This window comes from Falco cherrug, chromosome 3 (genome assembly GCF_023634085.1).
Source record: "Falco cherrug isolate bFalChe1 chromosome 3, bFalChe1.pri, whole genome shotgun sequence".
Lineage (NCBI taxonomy): Eukaryota > Metazoa > Chordata > Aves > Falconiformes > Falconidae > Falco > Falco cherrug.
The window spans coordinates 120,435,546-120,453,611 of NC_073699.1; the positions used below are offsets into that span (position 1 = coordinate 120,435,546).

Consider the following 18,066-nt stretch of genomic DNA (forward strand, 5'->3'; position numbering starts at 1 on the left):
GCTTCATTAGGATTTCTTGACTGCTCCAAGTTCAAACTCTCACCACAGTGCAGTACTAGCAGCTATTTATTATCACATAGGAATTATTTATTGTTCTCCAGTAAAAAGACACATTTCCAAATGATTCACACTACCTGGGGAATTAATGTTTTTGCATCTTTGTTCCAGATCCCAGGCCAGGAATCTCCTTTCTATTCTGGTAAATTCCACTAAGATATCACATGTAACAACAAGTTCTTAAAGCAGTTTCATCACATTTTCCCTTTAAGGTAACCCACTGCACTCCCACGTGAGGCACAAGCACCTCAAAGGCACAAGCAGCTGAAAGTGCTGCAGTGGAATCAGATGATCAGCACAAGCCTGGAGCCTCTGCAGCCTCCTTTCACCTTTGGAAACGTATCTTGTGTGTTTTCAAACCAGCCCAACAGGGAAGCCACAAGCCAGTGCTGTAGCTTAAAACCCAGATAATGCATATGAAAGCAATCTATATAAAAGCAATTTTAAGAATGAATGTGAAAAAATTGTCAGATTCTGCTGCAACACGTAAGGAGGATGCAGCACTGCAGCAAAATCTGTCATTCCCAGCTGTACGATGCTGTGCTGCATGCAGCACAGGGTGGCAGAGCTGATGACACCAGGAAGCAGAGAGCTACACTGCCAGAAGCCCACACTGCACAGCCCTGAGCTTTTTCTACCTTTCTGCAAGCACCTGGATTGCATGCAGCAACAGAGGAAAACACGAAAAGTAAACATTCAAGGTAAAGAGAAACATGCCTGAGCTAATTAAAAAGTTGCTTGAGCTTATGTTCATTGTGATCAGTCGTGTAGAAAGGCACATTTTCAGCTCAGGATGAAGCTACCACTTTAGAGGTCAATTAGAACACTGCAACACATACATGAGGAGTACAGACACAGCTCTGATCACATCACACAAGAACGTGCTCACATTTTTGCCCCTAGTACACCTTTTCCTACCATGGCTCTTGCACTTCCAATGCAGTGTGCTTGCTGCTGCCTGCTCCTGCACGGCTGGCATAGATGTGAGCAGCTGACAGGATGACCTGCTATGTGTTGCCCACTGGCTCCTGCAGTGGGAGAGGTGCTGTTCTGCTGACAGGGTGGTATGCCACCAGAAAGCATGCTCCTCAGCTGCCCAGCAGGACTGCTATGCCATGATGCTGGTCAGGAAGCCCTCTCACATCACCTGCCTACAGAAGCAGGTGCTTTTCTCTCCTGCCATGCAGGCTAACACACGAGCCCCAAGCTTCAGGGGTTTTGTAATATTAACCACTGAAGACATTTCCTACCTGGGCTACGAAAGCCTCCATTCTCATCTCCTGTTGCTCTGCTTTTTCAGAGGCATGCCGTGCACACTCAAGGATGTGTGCCTGGTCTTGGACACAATGCTGTTTGCAGGGTGTCCAAATGAAATCTGTCCTGCTGCTTCTGAGCCAATCACAAATCCAACCCAGGAACATGGGGTTTCATGGCAAAAGAAATCTTATTTGTATTCACCACACACACACCATCAAGTCTGAAATTGCAAACCTCAAAAACGGCTAAGTTAATGAGTTAATTTGATACTAAATGAGGTCTAGTACTATGGCCTGGGCTGTATGGCAGGTCAAACTATGACTTAATCTATGACTTGGAAACCAATTAGTGAAGTAAATTCAGAACTATAAATGTTTACATGCAGGGCCAGTACCAATTAAAATCATTAAAGCCCACACATTCCCCTTCAAGACTGGAAGGGGCAAAACCACCACACATTCCTCCCAAACCAGGGTAGACGGTGAGGGGTGGTGAGGTAGCGCCTGTACTTAGCAGCACGAGTCCCCCCCTACTTCATCCTGGAGCACCCGGCAGCCCACCTGTGAGATGTGGGATCTGCCCAGGGAGCCAGGCCAGCCCACCCATGCCTGCTGGCACCAAGCACGGCTGCGCTGTGGACAACTGGTTCCCCAAGGGCCAGGGCAGCACAGGGGATGAAGCAGTCCAGGATGGCTGATGTTAGCTGCAGCAGGCCAAGGAGCAGCAATACAGAAATTTCCAGCTCACAGAAAGTGTTTACACACACGAGACCAGTGCATTTTGCTGAAAGATCAGTGCATTTGGCTGGCTCAAGTTCAATACAGCTGATCAGACACTGGATGATACAGCTCAGAAGTTACTTTGAAAAGATATGTGAGGTTTGCCCAATCCAGCGAAGCTCTGACAAACAGGGCCAGAATTGTTGGGACTTAATAAATACAGAAACTTTTCCACTGAAGTCCTCCAAACGCGCCATCTCTACTCCTGCTGCCCAAACCAAGGCAGCACTTTGCATGAGCTGGAACTTTGCTAAGGCAGCATGTCCAAAGTCACCACGAAAGCCAAGGGGGTGGCAGAGATATAATCACAGGCAGCAATGCTTGATATGCTCAAGGGATGCAATCACTGCACAAGTGACCTCACAGACTTTGGACCAGATCCTCAGGCCAAAGTTTTACGGCCATTTTTGTGGCCCTGCATCACGCCTGCCCCCTTCTAGCTCCGTGCTCCTCTCCCCTGGCCAGACAAAAGCAACCCTGCAGCCAGGGTGGGAATTCGGCAGGGTTGAAGGGGGTGGGGGGACATTGATGGTTAATTTTCACCCAGATCAGCTCTCTCCACACGGCTGAACAGAGTTTGTGTCAGCTGAAGTAGGGCTGGAATGGGCACCCAGAGGAGAATGGCTGGGATGACGGGAAAGGCAAACCCACCTCCTCCAGCCACAGCACCCACCTGCACTGATTTGGCACTTCCCAAAACGGACTGGGAAGGATGTGAAAATCCCTCTCTCCTCCCAAGTTGACAGAGTTGCAGGAGCTCTCATCTGCCAGCTGTCACACAGAAACAAACTTACCAGCTGATGTTTCCTTACACTTTATAGGATATTTTGGCAACTTTGTTCCGAAGTGAATAAATGATACATTTTGCTCCTGGGGCTACTGGTGTGGGTCCTAACGAGTTCCACCATCACCAGAGCTTATCCAGCTCTCAATGCAAAAGGTTGCATAGCAGGCTGATTGCCAAGTATAACATTAAAACTCGTATTTCCTAGGCACCCTCTCTCCTTTCAGTCCTTTCCAGATTGTGTTGCGCTGAGGATCTCAAATGTTCGGGAACGCAAATGTTACACTTGCTGCACAACCTCTGCAAGGAAGTGCTGAAATAGTCTCAGCTCTGTTTTACAGAGAAGGAAACAGAAACTGCCTGTGCATGGTGTTTACGCTCCTGTGCATACTGCTGGTGCGCTTAGGTAAGGCTGCTTGTTGCACCTTGCACATCTTACTCCACCCTGGAGGGGGTTAAAGAACACAGGGCTGAACTGCGCCTTAGAACCTCTTATCAGCTGAGATTAGGGCCTTGGCAGGGAAACATCACTGCCAAAACCTAAGACGACAAAGCCAGAGAGACAAAAAGATTGAGGCCTAAACTGTCACATTTTGGTGGCTGACATCCAATGCCACACTTCATACTTGATCATCTCAAAAAGTGCTCTGATTTTGGAACCAACCCAAACCCCGTTGATTCCATGGGAATGGCATGCCCACTGTGCTTTCCCAGAGTCAGGGTGGTTATGAAGGCTCCTAAATCTGGACAATTAAAGGCAAATGATTTGTGGGTTTTCTACCAAATGGATTCTGTCACCAGCTCTAAACCCTCAAATCCAGAGAGATGTGACTGTCCACAGTGTCTGCAGTGGGTGGCTGCAACCGCCATCAGAGGACAGCTGCCTTCTCCTGTTACACTGGCAAACAGCTGAGCTTAGGGAGATGAAACCCACCTTGGGTGACTACAGAGAGAAGAAGAGATCAAACTAAAGGACTCAAAGCCCTCCAAAGATGCAGCCTGCCTAAAGCAAAGGGAATACAGTATGGAAGGATGAAGCAGACCACCAGCACCAGGGATGCAGGAAGTGCAGGCAAGCAGCACTTGCTCATCAGCTGTCACCAAGTATTTGAAAACACATGCTTCCAACTTCACATGTGCAGATCCAAACATTACCCAAGGCAAAAAGACTGTACAGCAGTGTGCCTTAGACTTGCGAAGACATAATGAACAAAGCCATGACCACAACTAGCATTCTCCCTTACAGTATGTTTTAAAGGTTCCTATGACCTGCATTGCACCAGTTAGTGCAAAACATATTACAGGCTACTAATCATCACCATCATGCGAACCTTCCAACCCAAATGGCACCCTAAAAAGATTATTCGCTTCGTTTTAACGTAACAGTTGTATCAGAATTGTCCTATTTTGTCATTTGGCTCAGTCACACCAGCCACACTTTCTGAAAAGCTTCCATGAGGAAGGCGGCGCACATCGGCTGGTTCCTCATTGACAGCAGACCTCGGTGAGAGGGAAAGGTTTCGTGGAGGATAAGCACAACCTCAGAGTGCCTGTGTACAATGCTATGGTAAGGTCATACTCAAAGATGTGATCACCAACACATTTTAACAAACAAAATAATGTGGTCTAGATTGCAAGGCATACCGAGCTTTTAAACATTACCATTTCTGGTAACAGCCACATTTGACAGTACTCTTTTTTTAACAAAAGCTATTTTTGTCTACACTTCCTAACTCACATTACATAAATAAATACAGTAACATTCTCAGTTGGGCCAAATTCTCAGGGTACAGAGAAATCCAGAGGGCTAGCGAAGAGCCCACTTTGCCATAACTTATTTTAACTTGCCCTATACTGCAGTGAAGAAACTTTACTGTTTATAGGGTTATGGGGAAGCTGAGGCTGAAGGGCAGCTCAGACCAGAAGAGAGACACAGGGGTTAGTTAATGGGACCTCCTCTATTCTCCCTCACCCCCTTGCCCCAATTCACTCCTGCCCACAGGAACTTTCAGCCACACATCCAAAAGAAACACAGCAACCAGCTCTCCACATCCTTCTCCTCCTCCCTGCAGTGCCTCGCCTGGGAGGGGTCCTGCACCCCAGCCCCCTGCCTGACCGTCACTTCCTCAGGCCTCTGGAGCCCTGGGGTCAGGGAGTCAGCGTGGCAGGCAGCACCGAGCATTTTCTGCCCTCCTTACTGCCACGGAGCTGCCACAATGGAGGAATTATGCTTCTGCAGGTGCCGTGGACGCAAAGCGGCCGCAGAGCACGCCGTCCCTGCCGAAACGCGCCGGCTGGCCACAGGCTGCATTAACTGACTGGGGCACACAGCTTTGGGCTTTGTACTCGTGCAGAATGCAGGAGCACTGAGGAACACTGTCCCTCCTCACTATCCAGTGGGCCAGGAGATGTGTATCTCTGCCAAGAGACGTAGGAATGTGGTAAGTAACTGCATTTTTTCCCTAAACCCTGAATGCCTGAGACCACTCCAGGGTTGTAAAAATGCTTCCCCCTTTCGCTGTCATTGCTGTGTGGTACGGCTCAGCCAGGCGCCCGCCCGCCCAGGCGGCTCAGCCAGGGACTCGTAGGAAACAGTGGCACTGCAACAACTAGCGCTCTTTTCCTGGGATTTCTGTGGAAAATTTCAACAGAATTTACACACCAATTAAAATCTAATCCCACTGTGCCAAACTGGAACGTGCCAATCGGTCAGGACGGTCACTTTAACTTGTGTCTAACTGCCTTAAGGGCTTCAGATGTAGCATTGGAAGGGAAAAAAAAAAATTACGCAGCTTTGCAATGGAAGCGCAGTCACCAAGGACAACCACCAAGGGTCTGCTCTTCCACTTGCTTTGCATACCAGCACGTGGGGCACCTGGCAGAGCCAAATGTGGTACTTTAAAGAAATTTTACTAACAGAAAAAGAACAGTTTCGCGACACTCCATCAACAAATTCCCTCACGACAGGGAGAAAAGAAGGCTGAAGCAATTAACAAAGGCGAAGCATCGATAAAGCACACATATAAGAGGGACGACAGTATTGATTGTACGATAAATGTGAGCGGGCTAAGGAGAGAAGGGGGAATTCAGAAGAAATAAGCAACAGGAAAAGGAGTATATGGCTGCAGCAAGGAGAAAAAAGGGTATTCACAGAAATCTGACGCTCTGAGCGCCTCTTGGACACCTCCACGATCTCAGCTGCACCACCGCACGGCGGTGCGCACCGACGGGCGTGGGACCCCCGAGGGCGTGGGACCCCCGAGGGCAGCCCGCCGCCGCCGCGCCCCAGGGACCGTGCCCTTCCCGGGCGGGGAGCGGCCGCCGGCCGGGCCGCTCCGGTCAGGAAAGCGGCGGTTCCGGTCACGTCGGAAGGAGCCCGACGGCGGCCCCATTTCCGAGCGGGGGCCGAGGCCCCGGCGGGCGCCGCAGGGCCGGGTCGCCCGCGGTGTGACGGCGGCCGGGACTGCGGGCACTGCGCCGCCGCCACCGGCCCGGCCCCGCGGCGCCCGCCGGCAGGGAAGGCGGTTCTGCCGCCCGCGGAGACAAAGCGGATGCCTCGAATTCCTCCCCGCCCGGCCGGTCTGGCGGGGCTGCGGCACCCCCTGCCCGCCCGCTCGTCGCCCGTCTCTGCCTACCTGGGCAGCGGGAGCGGCCCGGCCTCCTTCCCGCCCGCGGCGCGCTCCGGCCGGCGGGACAGCCCGGGCTCGGGCAGCCGCAGCCCGCAGGGGGCTCCGGGCTCGGCGGCGGGTGCAGGCGCTGACAATGAGGGGAGGGACGCGGTACCGGGCGGTGCTTGACGTCAACGGGAGCGGGGCGGGGGCTGCCGTGCCCGGCCCGGACGCGGTGCAGCGCCGCGGCGCCCTCCCCCGGCGCTGGGCGAGGGCGGTGAGGGAGCGTCGGCCATTTTGGGGGGAGCGGGCCGGGCCCGGCGGGCCGGCTGCGTTAGTGCCGGGGGCTGCTGCCTTCGGAAGGGCCGGGGGGGGGGAGCGGGGAGGGGGCGAGCAGCTCGCCGCGGGCGGGCGCCGGGCAGCGGCAGCGGGCCGGGGGGCAGCGCGCAGGTGAGGCCCTGTGATGGCTGGCGGCACGGGGGGCTCGGCACCAGCCCCGGGGACCGGGCCCCGCCGCCGCCTCAGGGCTCCGAGGGGCCGCTGGCGGGGCGGGCGCTGCCCCCTGTCCCACCGGGCCGTACGAGAGACCCGCTCCCCCGGAACGGGGCAGGGCGCGGCACGCCGGGTGGCACCGGGAGGCTCGTCCTCCGGCGCCTTCGGTGCGTCCCCCGGCCGCGTCACCTCTGACGGTCTGGGACTTGGGATGGCGTCGAGCGGGGACCCGGCGGGGGTGGGTCCCACCTCCGGTATGTGCAGCCCGAGGGTGTTTGATGGGGTCAGCGAGAAGAGACCTCCCAGCGCTGGCTGCGCCGAGCTGCGCCGAGTCTGCCCGCAGCAGCGGGACTCGTGCGGCACTGGCCGGGGGGTGCACAGGGGCAGACGCTGAGGAGCGATGGCGCGATGCGTGTTGTACAGCACAGGGCTGCGGCCGCACTGCTGAGCCAACAGTGGCCCAGTCGGCGGCTGGTGACCGCTTCCAGCCCCCCTGCCCGCTGCTGCACTTCCAGCCTCCCTGTGCTTCCAGCCTCCCTGCACTTCCAGCCTCCCTGCCTGCCTCCCTGCCTTCCAGCCTTGCTGCCTTCCAGCCTCCCTGCCTGCCTCCCTGCCTTCCAGCCTTGCTGCCTTCCAGCCTCCCTGCCTGCCTCCCTGCACTTCCAGCCTCCCTGCCTGCCTCCCTGCCTTCCAGCCTTGCTGCCTTCCAGCCTCCCTGCACTTCCAGCCTCCCAGCCCTGCTGCTGTGCCCAGCGGTCCTGGAACACATTGTCCCCAGCTGCCTGTAGGTGCATTAGCTAGAATCATATTTCCAAAACTGTTCTGTTTCAGAGAATAGCAAAGGTGCTTCGAGTCCAACTCACCCTGAAGAGTAAAAGGAAACCAGGAGGGGGGAAAACTACACAGGGGCTGGAATGGGAAGAGGGGTAGAGGAGCAGGGGAGTGGAGGAGGAGGCATGCCGGAGGTTACGTTGCTGGTGTTGCGCAGTTGCTTAGGGTGGGCTGGAGGAGACCACTCTGCTTGTGGGCAGATACAAATAGCAGGGTGGCATAAAGCTGGGAGGTAAGCAGCGATCTCTTTCTTACCTGGAAGGTTATCATTGGTGGCGTGACAGCCTCCTCTTCTTATGGTACTGGACAGAAAGGTGGTTTAGTTCCAAGGTGCAGGGTGTAAGTAATATGTGCAAATGTGACCAGAGATGATGGGGTGACAAACGCCCATAAAATCATGAAGAATATGGGGAAGCAACAGAAGCTGTCAGCACATCTGACAACAGAGGACCCATATGGGTGTAGTAGGTTTAAATAAACAAAAGTAGCTCATGCAGTTTATGCACAGCTTGATAACGTGAGAAGTGGATGGCTATAGGATTCCACAAACACCAGAGGCATGAAGCTGAAAAGGAATTAGACAAGCTCACAGAGAACAGATTTCTCAGTGGCTATTAAAAATGTCAATCTGAGTCTTCTTCCAGTTCATGAAGTCCCTGAACTGACTCTTCAGATATTCTTGCTATTCTGTACTTGCCCTGTTTCTATGGTGAATTCAAATGAGACATCTAAGTTGATCTAACAGCATGCTGGTGATGATACATGCATTTCTGCTTCCCTCCTTCTGAAACTACTTGTGCATCTGTGCTGCTTCTGTTGTACCAGTTCTGGCATTTGTTCAGTTCATTAAACTGGCAGAAAATTAACGCATGGTGAAAGCTTTTCTGCCAGTTTAGTGAGTTCAATCAGCCCACTGTTTTCTGAGCCAGTGGTATCCACCAAATCAAAATTTCTTGCTTCTCTCTGTAAAGTAAGTCTAGAATTTTTTTCAGTGAAGATTCTCCTGTTACTACCTGATTCCAGGTTTTCAGGCTTTTAAGTATTTATAACATCAGAGTCATGATAAGATCCTGATATTTACTGAATTAGTTTCTAAAAGCTCTTGACAGAGCTGGAGCCTTGGCTGTGCTAGGTGCCAGACGGTTTAGGAATATTACTAAATACAGTAAGCAGGAAAAAAGAAATGGATACATGCCTGTATGGGCAGCAGTGCTGTATAGCTTGCTAGTCTTACATCATTATCAGCACTCTATATGGCAACCAACGTAAGTTTTCTTGGGTTTGGGGTTTTGTCTGTGTGTTTGTGCATGTGTAACTGTTTCTTGTTTCTAGGATCAGCAAAATACCACCATTATCTCCCCTAGGAGCCTGCAGCCACATCGAGGTACAGTAACAAAGGTGCTGAGAAGCAAGCAGCAACATCAGAAGCAAGGTGATGTCTTATTCAGTTCATACTGTTGCCATCTTCCCCTTGGTCAAAAAGCATATGCTATGGCACTACAGTGAGAATGTGGTGTCCTCCTCAGCCTGAGGATCTTCGTACCTGTCTTCACCAGCTTCATAAGAAGCCAAAACCTGACATATCTGGATGGGGAGTGGCAGTTGGTGGGAATAAACAACAGGATTTGCACACTTCTGGCTCTTTTTTGAGGTCACAATCATTCCACACTGGCACTAACCGTATTTTCCTGTTTCAGTTTTGTGCATGCAAAAAATTAAGTAACAGAAGTAGAAGACTGAGGTGCTTTTCAGTAATTTACATGCTATTTATTTTGTAGTATTTCTGCCCTGGCTATTCTATTAATGATAAAATGTGTTAAAATTTTTTTTCAAATAAATTGTCGTCTTTCTACAGTTCACCACGAGCATAGCTTCAAGTGCAGTATTTGTGAAATAATCACAGAACTTACATACACACTATGCCTTCTATGCCCTGCTGGTTATACATAGGCTGTCACACAACTTCTGAAAAAGTTACAAGTCTTACCAATTTCAAATGGATAGGATACATGCTGCAGAAAATGTAGACATCAGATCCAGTTCTCCAGAAAATTTCTCAGCCTACATAAATCGTTAATAATGTACAGCTGAAATACCAATGACCTGCAAATTATGCACACATTTTCCTCCCATCAGGTTACAAAGGCATGGCAGAACTGGGCAATATGTGTCATCTCATCATACAAACTCAGCTTTCTGGTCCACACTCCTTCACTTGTTACAAAGCTTACTTCAGGTGTTGATCTTATATACACGAACAATCACTGCAGAGATCACGGACAAGTTCTGTTATGGGATACAGAGTTCCAGACAGAAAGTACCAAATTGGCAGGAAGTTCCCAGTTACATGCATAGCACAGGGTAGCAGCAGAGACGGCAATTAGCACTCTGTACCTTAGGAATAAAAGCACAGAAAGTTTCCAGCTAGGCTGCAAGATTGCGCAAGGGTCAGTGATATAACAGGAGAGGCTCAAGACAAACATTTTTTGAAATGTATTAGTTTTTGGAAAGCCTGTTTAAATTCTTCATTAAAAGCTGTATAAATGACTGGATTGATCAATGAGTTTAAGTAACCTAACCATGTAAAAAAGTCCAGTAGGATGGGATGAAACCAACAAGCATCTTGGCAGATCGGTAGGACTAGGGACATAACAAAAAAAGGCAGCCAGCAGAAAATGAAAGCTCCCAGAATAATGCCTAAAGTTTTGGTAGCTTTCCTTTCTCTTGCAGCAGAAATTCTTTTCCTTTCCAGGACACTATCTGCAAGTCTTATTTTAACATGATTGATAAATATTGGGGACCCACCTGAATGGGAATGCCCTTCATGAAGGCTAGCATTGATGGAGCAGAGGGAAGACCCAGCAGAGCCAGTAATCAGGTGTGCAGTAGTAAAACGTTTCCCATATAATGAGGGTGGCTTCAGAATCCTGGATCGAGCTGCTACATAAATTCTGCCATACAATATCAGGAGCAGCACAGTCGGGATGTAGAAAGCTCCACAAGTGGAATAAATTGTGTAGGATATTTGATCTGTGTTCACAGTACACTTTGCAATTTCTTCATGAGCTTTCACTTGCCTCCAAAAAAATGGTGGCACAGAAATACTAATCGATATCATCCAGACCACAGCAATCATGAGCGCTGCTCGGCCAGCAGTCCGGCGTTTGGCATATTCCAAAGCGTCTGTGATAGCCCAGTATCTGTCCAGTGCAATAACACAGAGGTGCAGGATTGAGGCTGTGCAGCATGTGATGTCTGATGATAACCATATATCACACAACACCTGGCCAAAGGCCCAGGTGTGGGTGACAGTGTAAGCAATACTGATGGGCATTACTAGGACAGACACTAGCAGGTCAGTCACTGCCAAGGAGCCAATGAGGTAATTTGCAGGTGTGTGGAGCTTTCTAGTCAGAAAAATTGTAATAACAACAAAAACATTTGCAAGGATTGTTGCCAAAGTTATAACAGAGAGAAGGACTGACAGTGAAATCTTCAGCCCTAATAGTGTCCTTTCATCCAAAGCCAGCGGTGTTTCAGTGAAATTTAATGTCTTATTTGCTGAGCTCTGGAGAAAGAGCTCTGCTGAATGGTTATACTGAGTCATTCTGCACTCTGATTTCACTTTTCACTTTCCAGGGTAATCTTTCTGGGATGATGACGAAAGATGCTTACTTTTTTGCTGAAATAGAACTTTTCATACTAGAGTCCAACACTGAAGAAAGATTAACTTGTTGAAAACCTCAGCTTGCACAGTAGATGAGGTGTTCTCCTAAGCTAGATTTTCCATCACATTGCACCAATGGCATCACTGTTAAAACAAAATATTAACGTAATCATCCAGACATGATTCTGTTGTATAACAATACAAGCACTACTATACATGGTAGGAATTCAGGTGTTTTTCATTTTCATCTTGCAGATGACTAAATCATTCTTTATTACCTTTTAGTCACACCTCCTTTCTGAACTAATCTTCTGCAAAGCTGCATAAATCAATACTGAAGAGCAAGAGGCCAAAAAAATACCCAGTCTGGGCATGTGATTGATGCCCCTGTGGGTGGGACAAAGCTATTCCTCAAGTGTGTTTTCTCTTTCTCTCTAACAGCTGAATGTCATGTTTTTGATATTTATAAGGGACACTTCATTAGTAAGAGCACTCAAGTTATAAAACAATACTGTCTGGATTCCTTCTGTAAACATAATTTCTGCCAGATTGGTAAACTAAGACTTTTTTTGAAAAGTGCAGAGCTCTATTTTCATTTACTCCTAGAGACCATTCAGGTTTTCTCTTCAACATTCAGTCTTCAAACACTGAAGTCAGGTGTTGGACACCAGAATTCAATGCACTGGCGCTGAAGCTCACAGCATGCTCCAAGTACTGAGATGTTCCTGATCATACACGGGGTGAATGATTGTAATGACTCATGGAGTGGCGATTCCCTCACAAGCGAAAGAATAGACTGGTTAAGGGGATCTGGAAAAAGAAAGCAAAAGTTTCAGTCCAGAATGGTGATACAAGAGTTATGGAAGCTGATGTATCACAGTATACAATCTACAAGCTTTCCATTCTTTTCTTTAGAATCACTTAGTGCAACTCGAAATCTTTGCAAACCTGAAGAAAACATCCCAAGACAGGTTTCCTTGAGACCTTCCACTCAGATCCACCCATGAGTACCAGCGTGGCACGTACATTATGCCAGCCCAAGCTTTCTTGAAAGAGATCCTGAATATGGGCCATGAACTGCTTTGACACACTCTGTGAGGGCCAAAAAGAGATGCCAGACTTCTCCAAGAAGATAATCACCAGGCCAGCCTCCTCCCAGCCACCAAGGAGACGTACCTCTGTGGGTCGTAGCTGGTACAGTTTCATGCCATCTGACACACAACAGAGTCAGGCAGGTAGGGATCTCTGGAGCAAGAGCATCACATATTCTACGTGAAACACCAGCACTTTGGTGTCAGACAGCCTCTCTGGAGCTCCTGCATCCTAACATAAGAAACAGCACTTCAGTTCTGCGTGTTTGATTTCTTTAAATACATCCACCTTCTGTGAGTCAAACTTATTTTTAGAGACACTTTTTCTTTTGTATTTTTCCAGTCAGGGGACCTAGAAGAGTCTCGTATTTCACACTAGATCTCACACCATTACTTTATTGATCCCCGGCCCCCACCCCCTGCAAGGCTAACATCCTAATGACCATTTTGTGACACTAAGCAAAGGTTCATCTTCTAAGAATTTTTGAACATAAGAATGGCCAGAGTGACCAAAGTCCATTAAATCAAGTCAACTGTCTCTGACAATGGCCCACACATTCAGCTCAACCCTGTTGCCTTTTTCTGACACTTTCCCAACTCTGATACGTTCCTTTTGAGACAGAGGGACCAGAACCACAGCGTTGAAGGTGTGGATGCAACATAGACTTACACTGCTGCACAATGGTATTTTCTGTTCTCTTCTCCTTTCTTTCCTAATGATTCCTGAGATTTACTTTGCTTTTTTAACCATTACACAGCACTGATACAGATTCCCACAGTCCCAGTTAATATAATTGCAAAGCCATGAGTGGTAACATCAGCATTTTTTCATGTTTGTTGACTTTTTGCATCTATCTGTATTGTATTCCTTCTCCCACTTTCTAAGATTCTGTGCAATTCTGCACAGGTCAGTCCTTGTCTTTATTACCCTGAAGAGCTTTGCTTCATCAGCAGATGTCATCACCCCACTATTCATGTACTTTCCAGATCACTTAAAGCCTCTTGAGAGTGCAAGTAATTACATCAGTTGGACTTCACTCAATCCAGATACTCATCAGCTTTTCTTAATTACTTCAACAGATTTTTGAGGCACAACCTACCTTTACAAAAGCCATTTTGACTGTTCCCCCAAACACCATATTTACTAAGCGTACAGTAAGACTATTGTTACAATTCCTGCAGACTGGCTAGGTACAGGCATCAGGCTTATGGACAAGCAGATGCCCAGATCTCTTTGGAAACGGGCATTGCAGCAGTGTCCTGCAGATGCAGGTGCAAAGGGAGTGTTAAGCAGTGGCTGAACACCCCGCTGATACCATTGCACCCTGGATCCCGAGCTGAACCGAACTCTTTTGTCTGTCTGATAGCGAAGATGTGCTGGTGGTGTTCACTTTGGCCAGAAATAAAGGTTCCACTTGTAAACATCCTCCAAATTCTCTTCAGTGAACAGGGATGCTAAAGCTTATCTAGTTTCTCTATGATAAATTTACTTTTTCTTCTCTGGAGTGTTTTTTTCCCCCATACCTTTAACAATGTGACTCAGTAATAGCTCACTTCAGAGCTGTCACTTTTAGAGCATAAGAAATCTCTTTACCTGAACACTGGGCTGATCGCACATCCCACGCAGGAGAAAATCTAAACCAAAAACACCAGACAGACTGATTAGTAATATTGAAGACAATGACTGGATTACTTAAAAACTAAAGCCAAGTCCAATCTTGATTTCAGTTACTGAGAAAAGCGGTATTGAGCCTTTTTCCCATATATTGCAATTATTGGCTTTGTTCAGTGTTAGAACAATTCCAACAACGTCAAAGGCAATGAAGTGCACATCACCCGCCCACCTGTACAGGAACAAGCCCATTAGTCCTATTGCTTCCAACAGCTGTCAATCACTGTGGGGAAAAAAACACCTGATGTGAGACATGGGATTTTCAGACAAATGAACTAGTCTACAGTTCGGATGAATTTCTAATCTTCAACACATCAGTAAAGAGGACAGCCTGACAGTGGGAGAAAGTCTTACTGGAACCAAAAAATGACTCAACAGATACTGAGTTCCTGAATTAATTTTTATAAACAAATGATGTTTTCCTGTGATGGGGTCACCAAAGGAAAAGAACCAGGTTTGTTATAAAAATGCTCCAAGTCAGCTATTTATCACGTACTCGGAAAGAGTGCATTGGCTGTTTCCTGCCTCACAATAAGGCTGTCACGACTGAAAGTAATTTTCAAGAGTAACTCCAGGTCCGGTTTCTAAACCTCACAACAGACACATCTTGTAGGATTTCTACAGGGGTCCTCAAAATCTAAAGTAGCATATGTTCTTAAGTTTAAGAAGATCATACGCTTGTACACACAGAAGAAATCTTTCGGTTGTGAGTCTTTCACGAAGAAATACATGTAGCACATCAAGCAGCTCTTATCCATTCCGATTGGCAAGGCAGCTCCTCAGTATTATTCGTTGGTTTCAGATTAAAACAGGTTATGAGAGCACGTGGGCCTGACAGAATTTTTGTTCCCTACTTAGAGCTTTATCCTGGGTGTTCACTGTGCTAACACCAAAACGCATTCCCCATGTGCTAAATTATCACCAGGGGCTATAAACTTAAGCAGAATGCTTAGTCAAAATAATCCTTCCCTTACAATCAGTAAGGTGCCACAATGTAGTATAATATATGGAACTGTAAATATGCAAAATAAAATAAAAAAACAACAGTGTAGTATGTGAAAAGAACTGCAACCCACTTCAGCTGGTTGGAAGCTCTTGGGCTGCATGAATGAAATGGGCAGGCAGAGGTCTGCTCGGGGGTGTGCACAAGGTCAGACGGGATGGTCATTAAAGTTTCTTAACATCTATAGCCCCTCTGTTGCAATGGCTTATGCACCTGCTTATTGATATGACTTCATATACTCTACAAATAACCATTAAATTCAGTGGACTACTGAGAACCCAAAGTTAATTGCTTACATATGTGTTTAGGAATCAAGGACTCTGAATCTACTTCTAAATTTTTTTTATGAATGTATTTCCCTGTGATGCCTTTTTTAGACAATCTGTTATTTGTCTGAGCTGGTGATCACTACCATTGATATAATAAGTATAGTTTAGTAATAGGACTCCAGTTAGAATTCGTATATTAGGATGCAGTTAATTTTAGTTACCATCTAGATAAAATGAATGCCTTCCCAGTAACGTAATATTTCAATTAAGTTACCTTATACCGAAGGTAACTTCATCTAGATAAAATGAATGCCTTCCCAATAATGTAATATTTCAATTAAGTTCCCTTTTACTGAAGAAAAAAATCCTGAATAGAGGTTAAATGATTTTCCTGATGGGGGAAGGGGAAGTAATAAAAAAAATTTTAATTTGCTTAAACTACATGCCCTGAAGTTTATCCACACTACCATCCCTGTGGTTTATCCACGCTACCGTGCCCAGAGCAGCGTGCAGATCTGGCAGTCAAGGGAGGGTGGGGTGAACAGACCCACACAGCGAGGATGGTGAGAGAGCAAGGCACAGAGTGACCCTGGGACACTTGACAGTGATGTCGCAGGAAGGAGCACGGTCACCAGTGCCTCTTCTGTAGCCAGTGCGGAGGGAACAGCACCTCTGACTGCAGGACCACCCAGAACAGGGCCGCCCTCTGCAGCTGCCCCTCTCCTGCTCCCAGGTGTGACCTGGGCCACCACATCCCCCACTGACACACACTCTGACCTGGGCCACCATGTCCCCCAGTGACACACAGCTCCAGCAGCACTGGGACGGGCACTCTGCTCAGCTCCCAGTGGTTCGTGGGTAAGGCCACGAGGTGAGGAGAGATGCAATCATGCCTGGATACCCTGGAGAGATTCTCTTTCACGCATCACGAGGACGGGAGGTGCCTTTGCACAGCAACGTGGCTTTAAGGGCAGCGCTGTGACCCGGCAGAAGGTGGCTCTGGAAGGCGGAGCGGGGCACACGACGTGAAGGGAACACGCTGTGGCTGTCGGTGGCGACCACTGGCACTGCCTGCCAGCTCAGGGTCCGTCCCAACAGCCAGGTTCTTCTTAAGCGGTGCCTCGCGCCCCCGCGCCGCCCCCCCGCCCCCCGGCAGCGCGCGCCAACCGGGACGGAGCCCGAGCACTGGCACGTGGCGAGCGGCCGCACCCGCCAGCGGGGCCGCGGGAGGCTCGCTGGGGGCCGAGCGCCATCGTGCGGGAACTGCGGGTACTGCAGGGGGCGGCGGGGGGAAGAGAGGGGGCGGCGGGGGGCTGCCCGAGACACCCCGCCCGGAGCGCACAGGGTCCCTGCCGCAGCGCAGCGCAGGGCGGTGCTTGCAGACACCGCTGCACGGCGGGGGTGCTGGGGCGGCCCTGCGGGTGTGTACAGACATCGCGTGTCGAAAAGCAAGCACAGAATTTGCTCTTCCACTGCACAGAACAGGAAAAAAGGAGCACACCATGACCCGCCTTTTAATAAGTTGAACGTCTCCTTGAGGTTCACGCTGAAGTTAGAGGAAATAGGGAATTAGGGAATTCATACCCTCCTCTTGTCACTGGGTAACAGCCCGGGGGAATCGCAAAGGCATGGCCGGGAACAGAGTTGAATTGCAGCAAGCTACTGAAAATCCATTTTCTCTCCCACCTTTCTGTAGCCGAGTCTAATTTTTCACTGAGATGTCGAATCTGCTATCTTACCGAAATAAACCAGGTATATTCTACCATGCTGAAACCTTGGCCAGTAACAAAGCTACTCCCTGTGCAAGCTGACAAACACCAGATGGCACTCCTGAAGGAATCACAGCCTCGAAAGACAGATTTCATTGGAGAATTTTTTTAATAAGTTCCCGCATATTTGGGACAATTGACTCAAGCATGCAGCATAAGAGTATCAGTGGAGTCCAACGTGGAGACAAGAACCCTTTTCAAGCATCATGAAATACATCTAGGGTAAGCTGTAGGAATCAGCTTGTCCATAGATCATAATCGAATCAGGATGCAGCTTCTGGAAGAAAACCAAGGCAATGCCAATAGTGTATCGCACTGAAAAATGAGATCCACAGAAAAGGTGGTGTGTGTAAAAGTTTTAAAAAAAAGTAAAAATCTTTAAAATTTAATATCAGTAGGTTTGCATGCATCAGTATAAAGGACTGGATCTAACCAGTTTTCTAGCTTTGGATTAAGCTGTCTGAAACACACAATGTTTTGCAAAAGCTGTAAATAACAGAATAAACCTGATGCACACCTTGCACAGTAAAGTAGGATTGGGCTGTGCTATGTACTGAAAAGACTGCCCCATTGCCACGACAAATAAAGAAGAAAACTTATTGGAGGGATTAGTTTAAGAATTGTAATGGGTGCTTGGCTATTTGCTGTCTGTCATGCATAAGCTAATGTGCTGTTTGAATTTACAGTCAGCACCTTGAAAAGAAAGCAGAGTAATCTAGAATAGGAGTAAGAGTAGGATGAGGAGATAATTTCAACACTGGCTACACCTGCTAAAGTCAGAGCAAAA

General features: G+C 48.3%; 2 protein-coding genes and 1 long non-coding RNA gene across 3 annotated transcripts in view; 1 reads left to right on the forward strand and 2 right to left on the reverse strand.

Moving 5' to 3' along the window:
* Positions 1–6,645, reverse strand: part of LUZP1 (leucine zipper protein 1) — a 38,952-nt gene extending 32,307 nt beyond the window's left edge. The window contains exon 1 of the mRNA XM_055703636.1: positions 6,513–6,645. The gene's annotated coding sequence lies outside the window, so the exon portion shown is untranslated. The remainder of the gene's footprint in view (positions 1–6,512) is intronic.
* A 684-nt stretch (positions 6,646–7,329) lies between these two features.
* Positions 7,330–9,667, forward strand: LOC114015290 (uncharacterized). The gene is made up of 2 exons (XR_003559139.2): positions 7,330–9,240; positions 9,335–9,667. It is a non-coding gene; the product is annotated as an uncharacterized LOC114015290 (long non-coding RNA).
* A 72-nt stretch (positions 9,668–9,739) lies between these two features.
* HTR1D (5-hydroxytryptamine receptor 1D) lies at positions 9,740–14,203 on the reverse strand. Its single transcript, XM_027802046.2, has 3 exons — positions 14,161–14,203; positions 12,652–12,798; positions 9,740–12,285 (listed from the first exon to the last, which is right to left on the reverse strand). Exon 3 carries the CDS (start codon positions 11,413–11,415, stop codon positions 10,279–10,281), a length of 1,137 nt encoding a protein of 378 aa, XP_027657847.1. The 5' UTR covers positions 11,416–12,285; positions 12,652–12,798; positions 14,161–14,203; the 3' UTR covers positions 9,740–10,278.
* Positions 14,204–18,066: the final 3,863 nt, after the last annotated feature.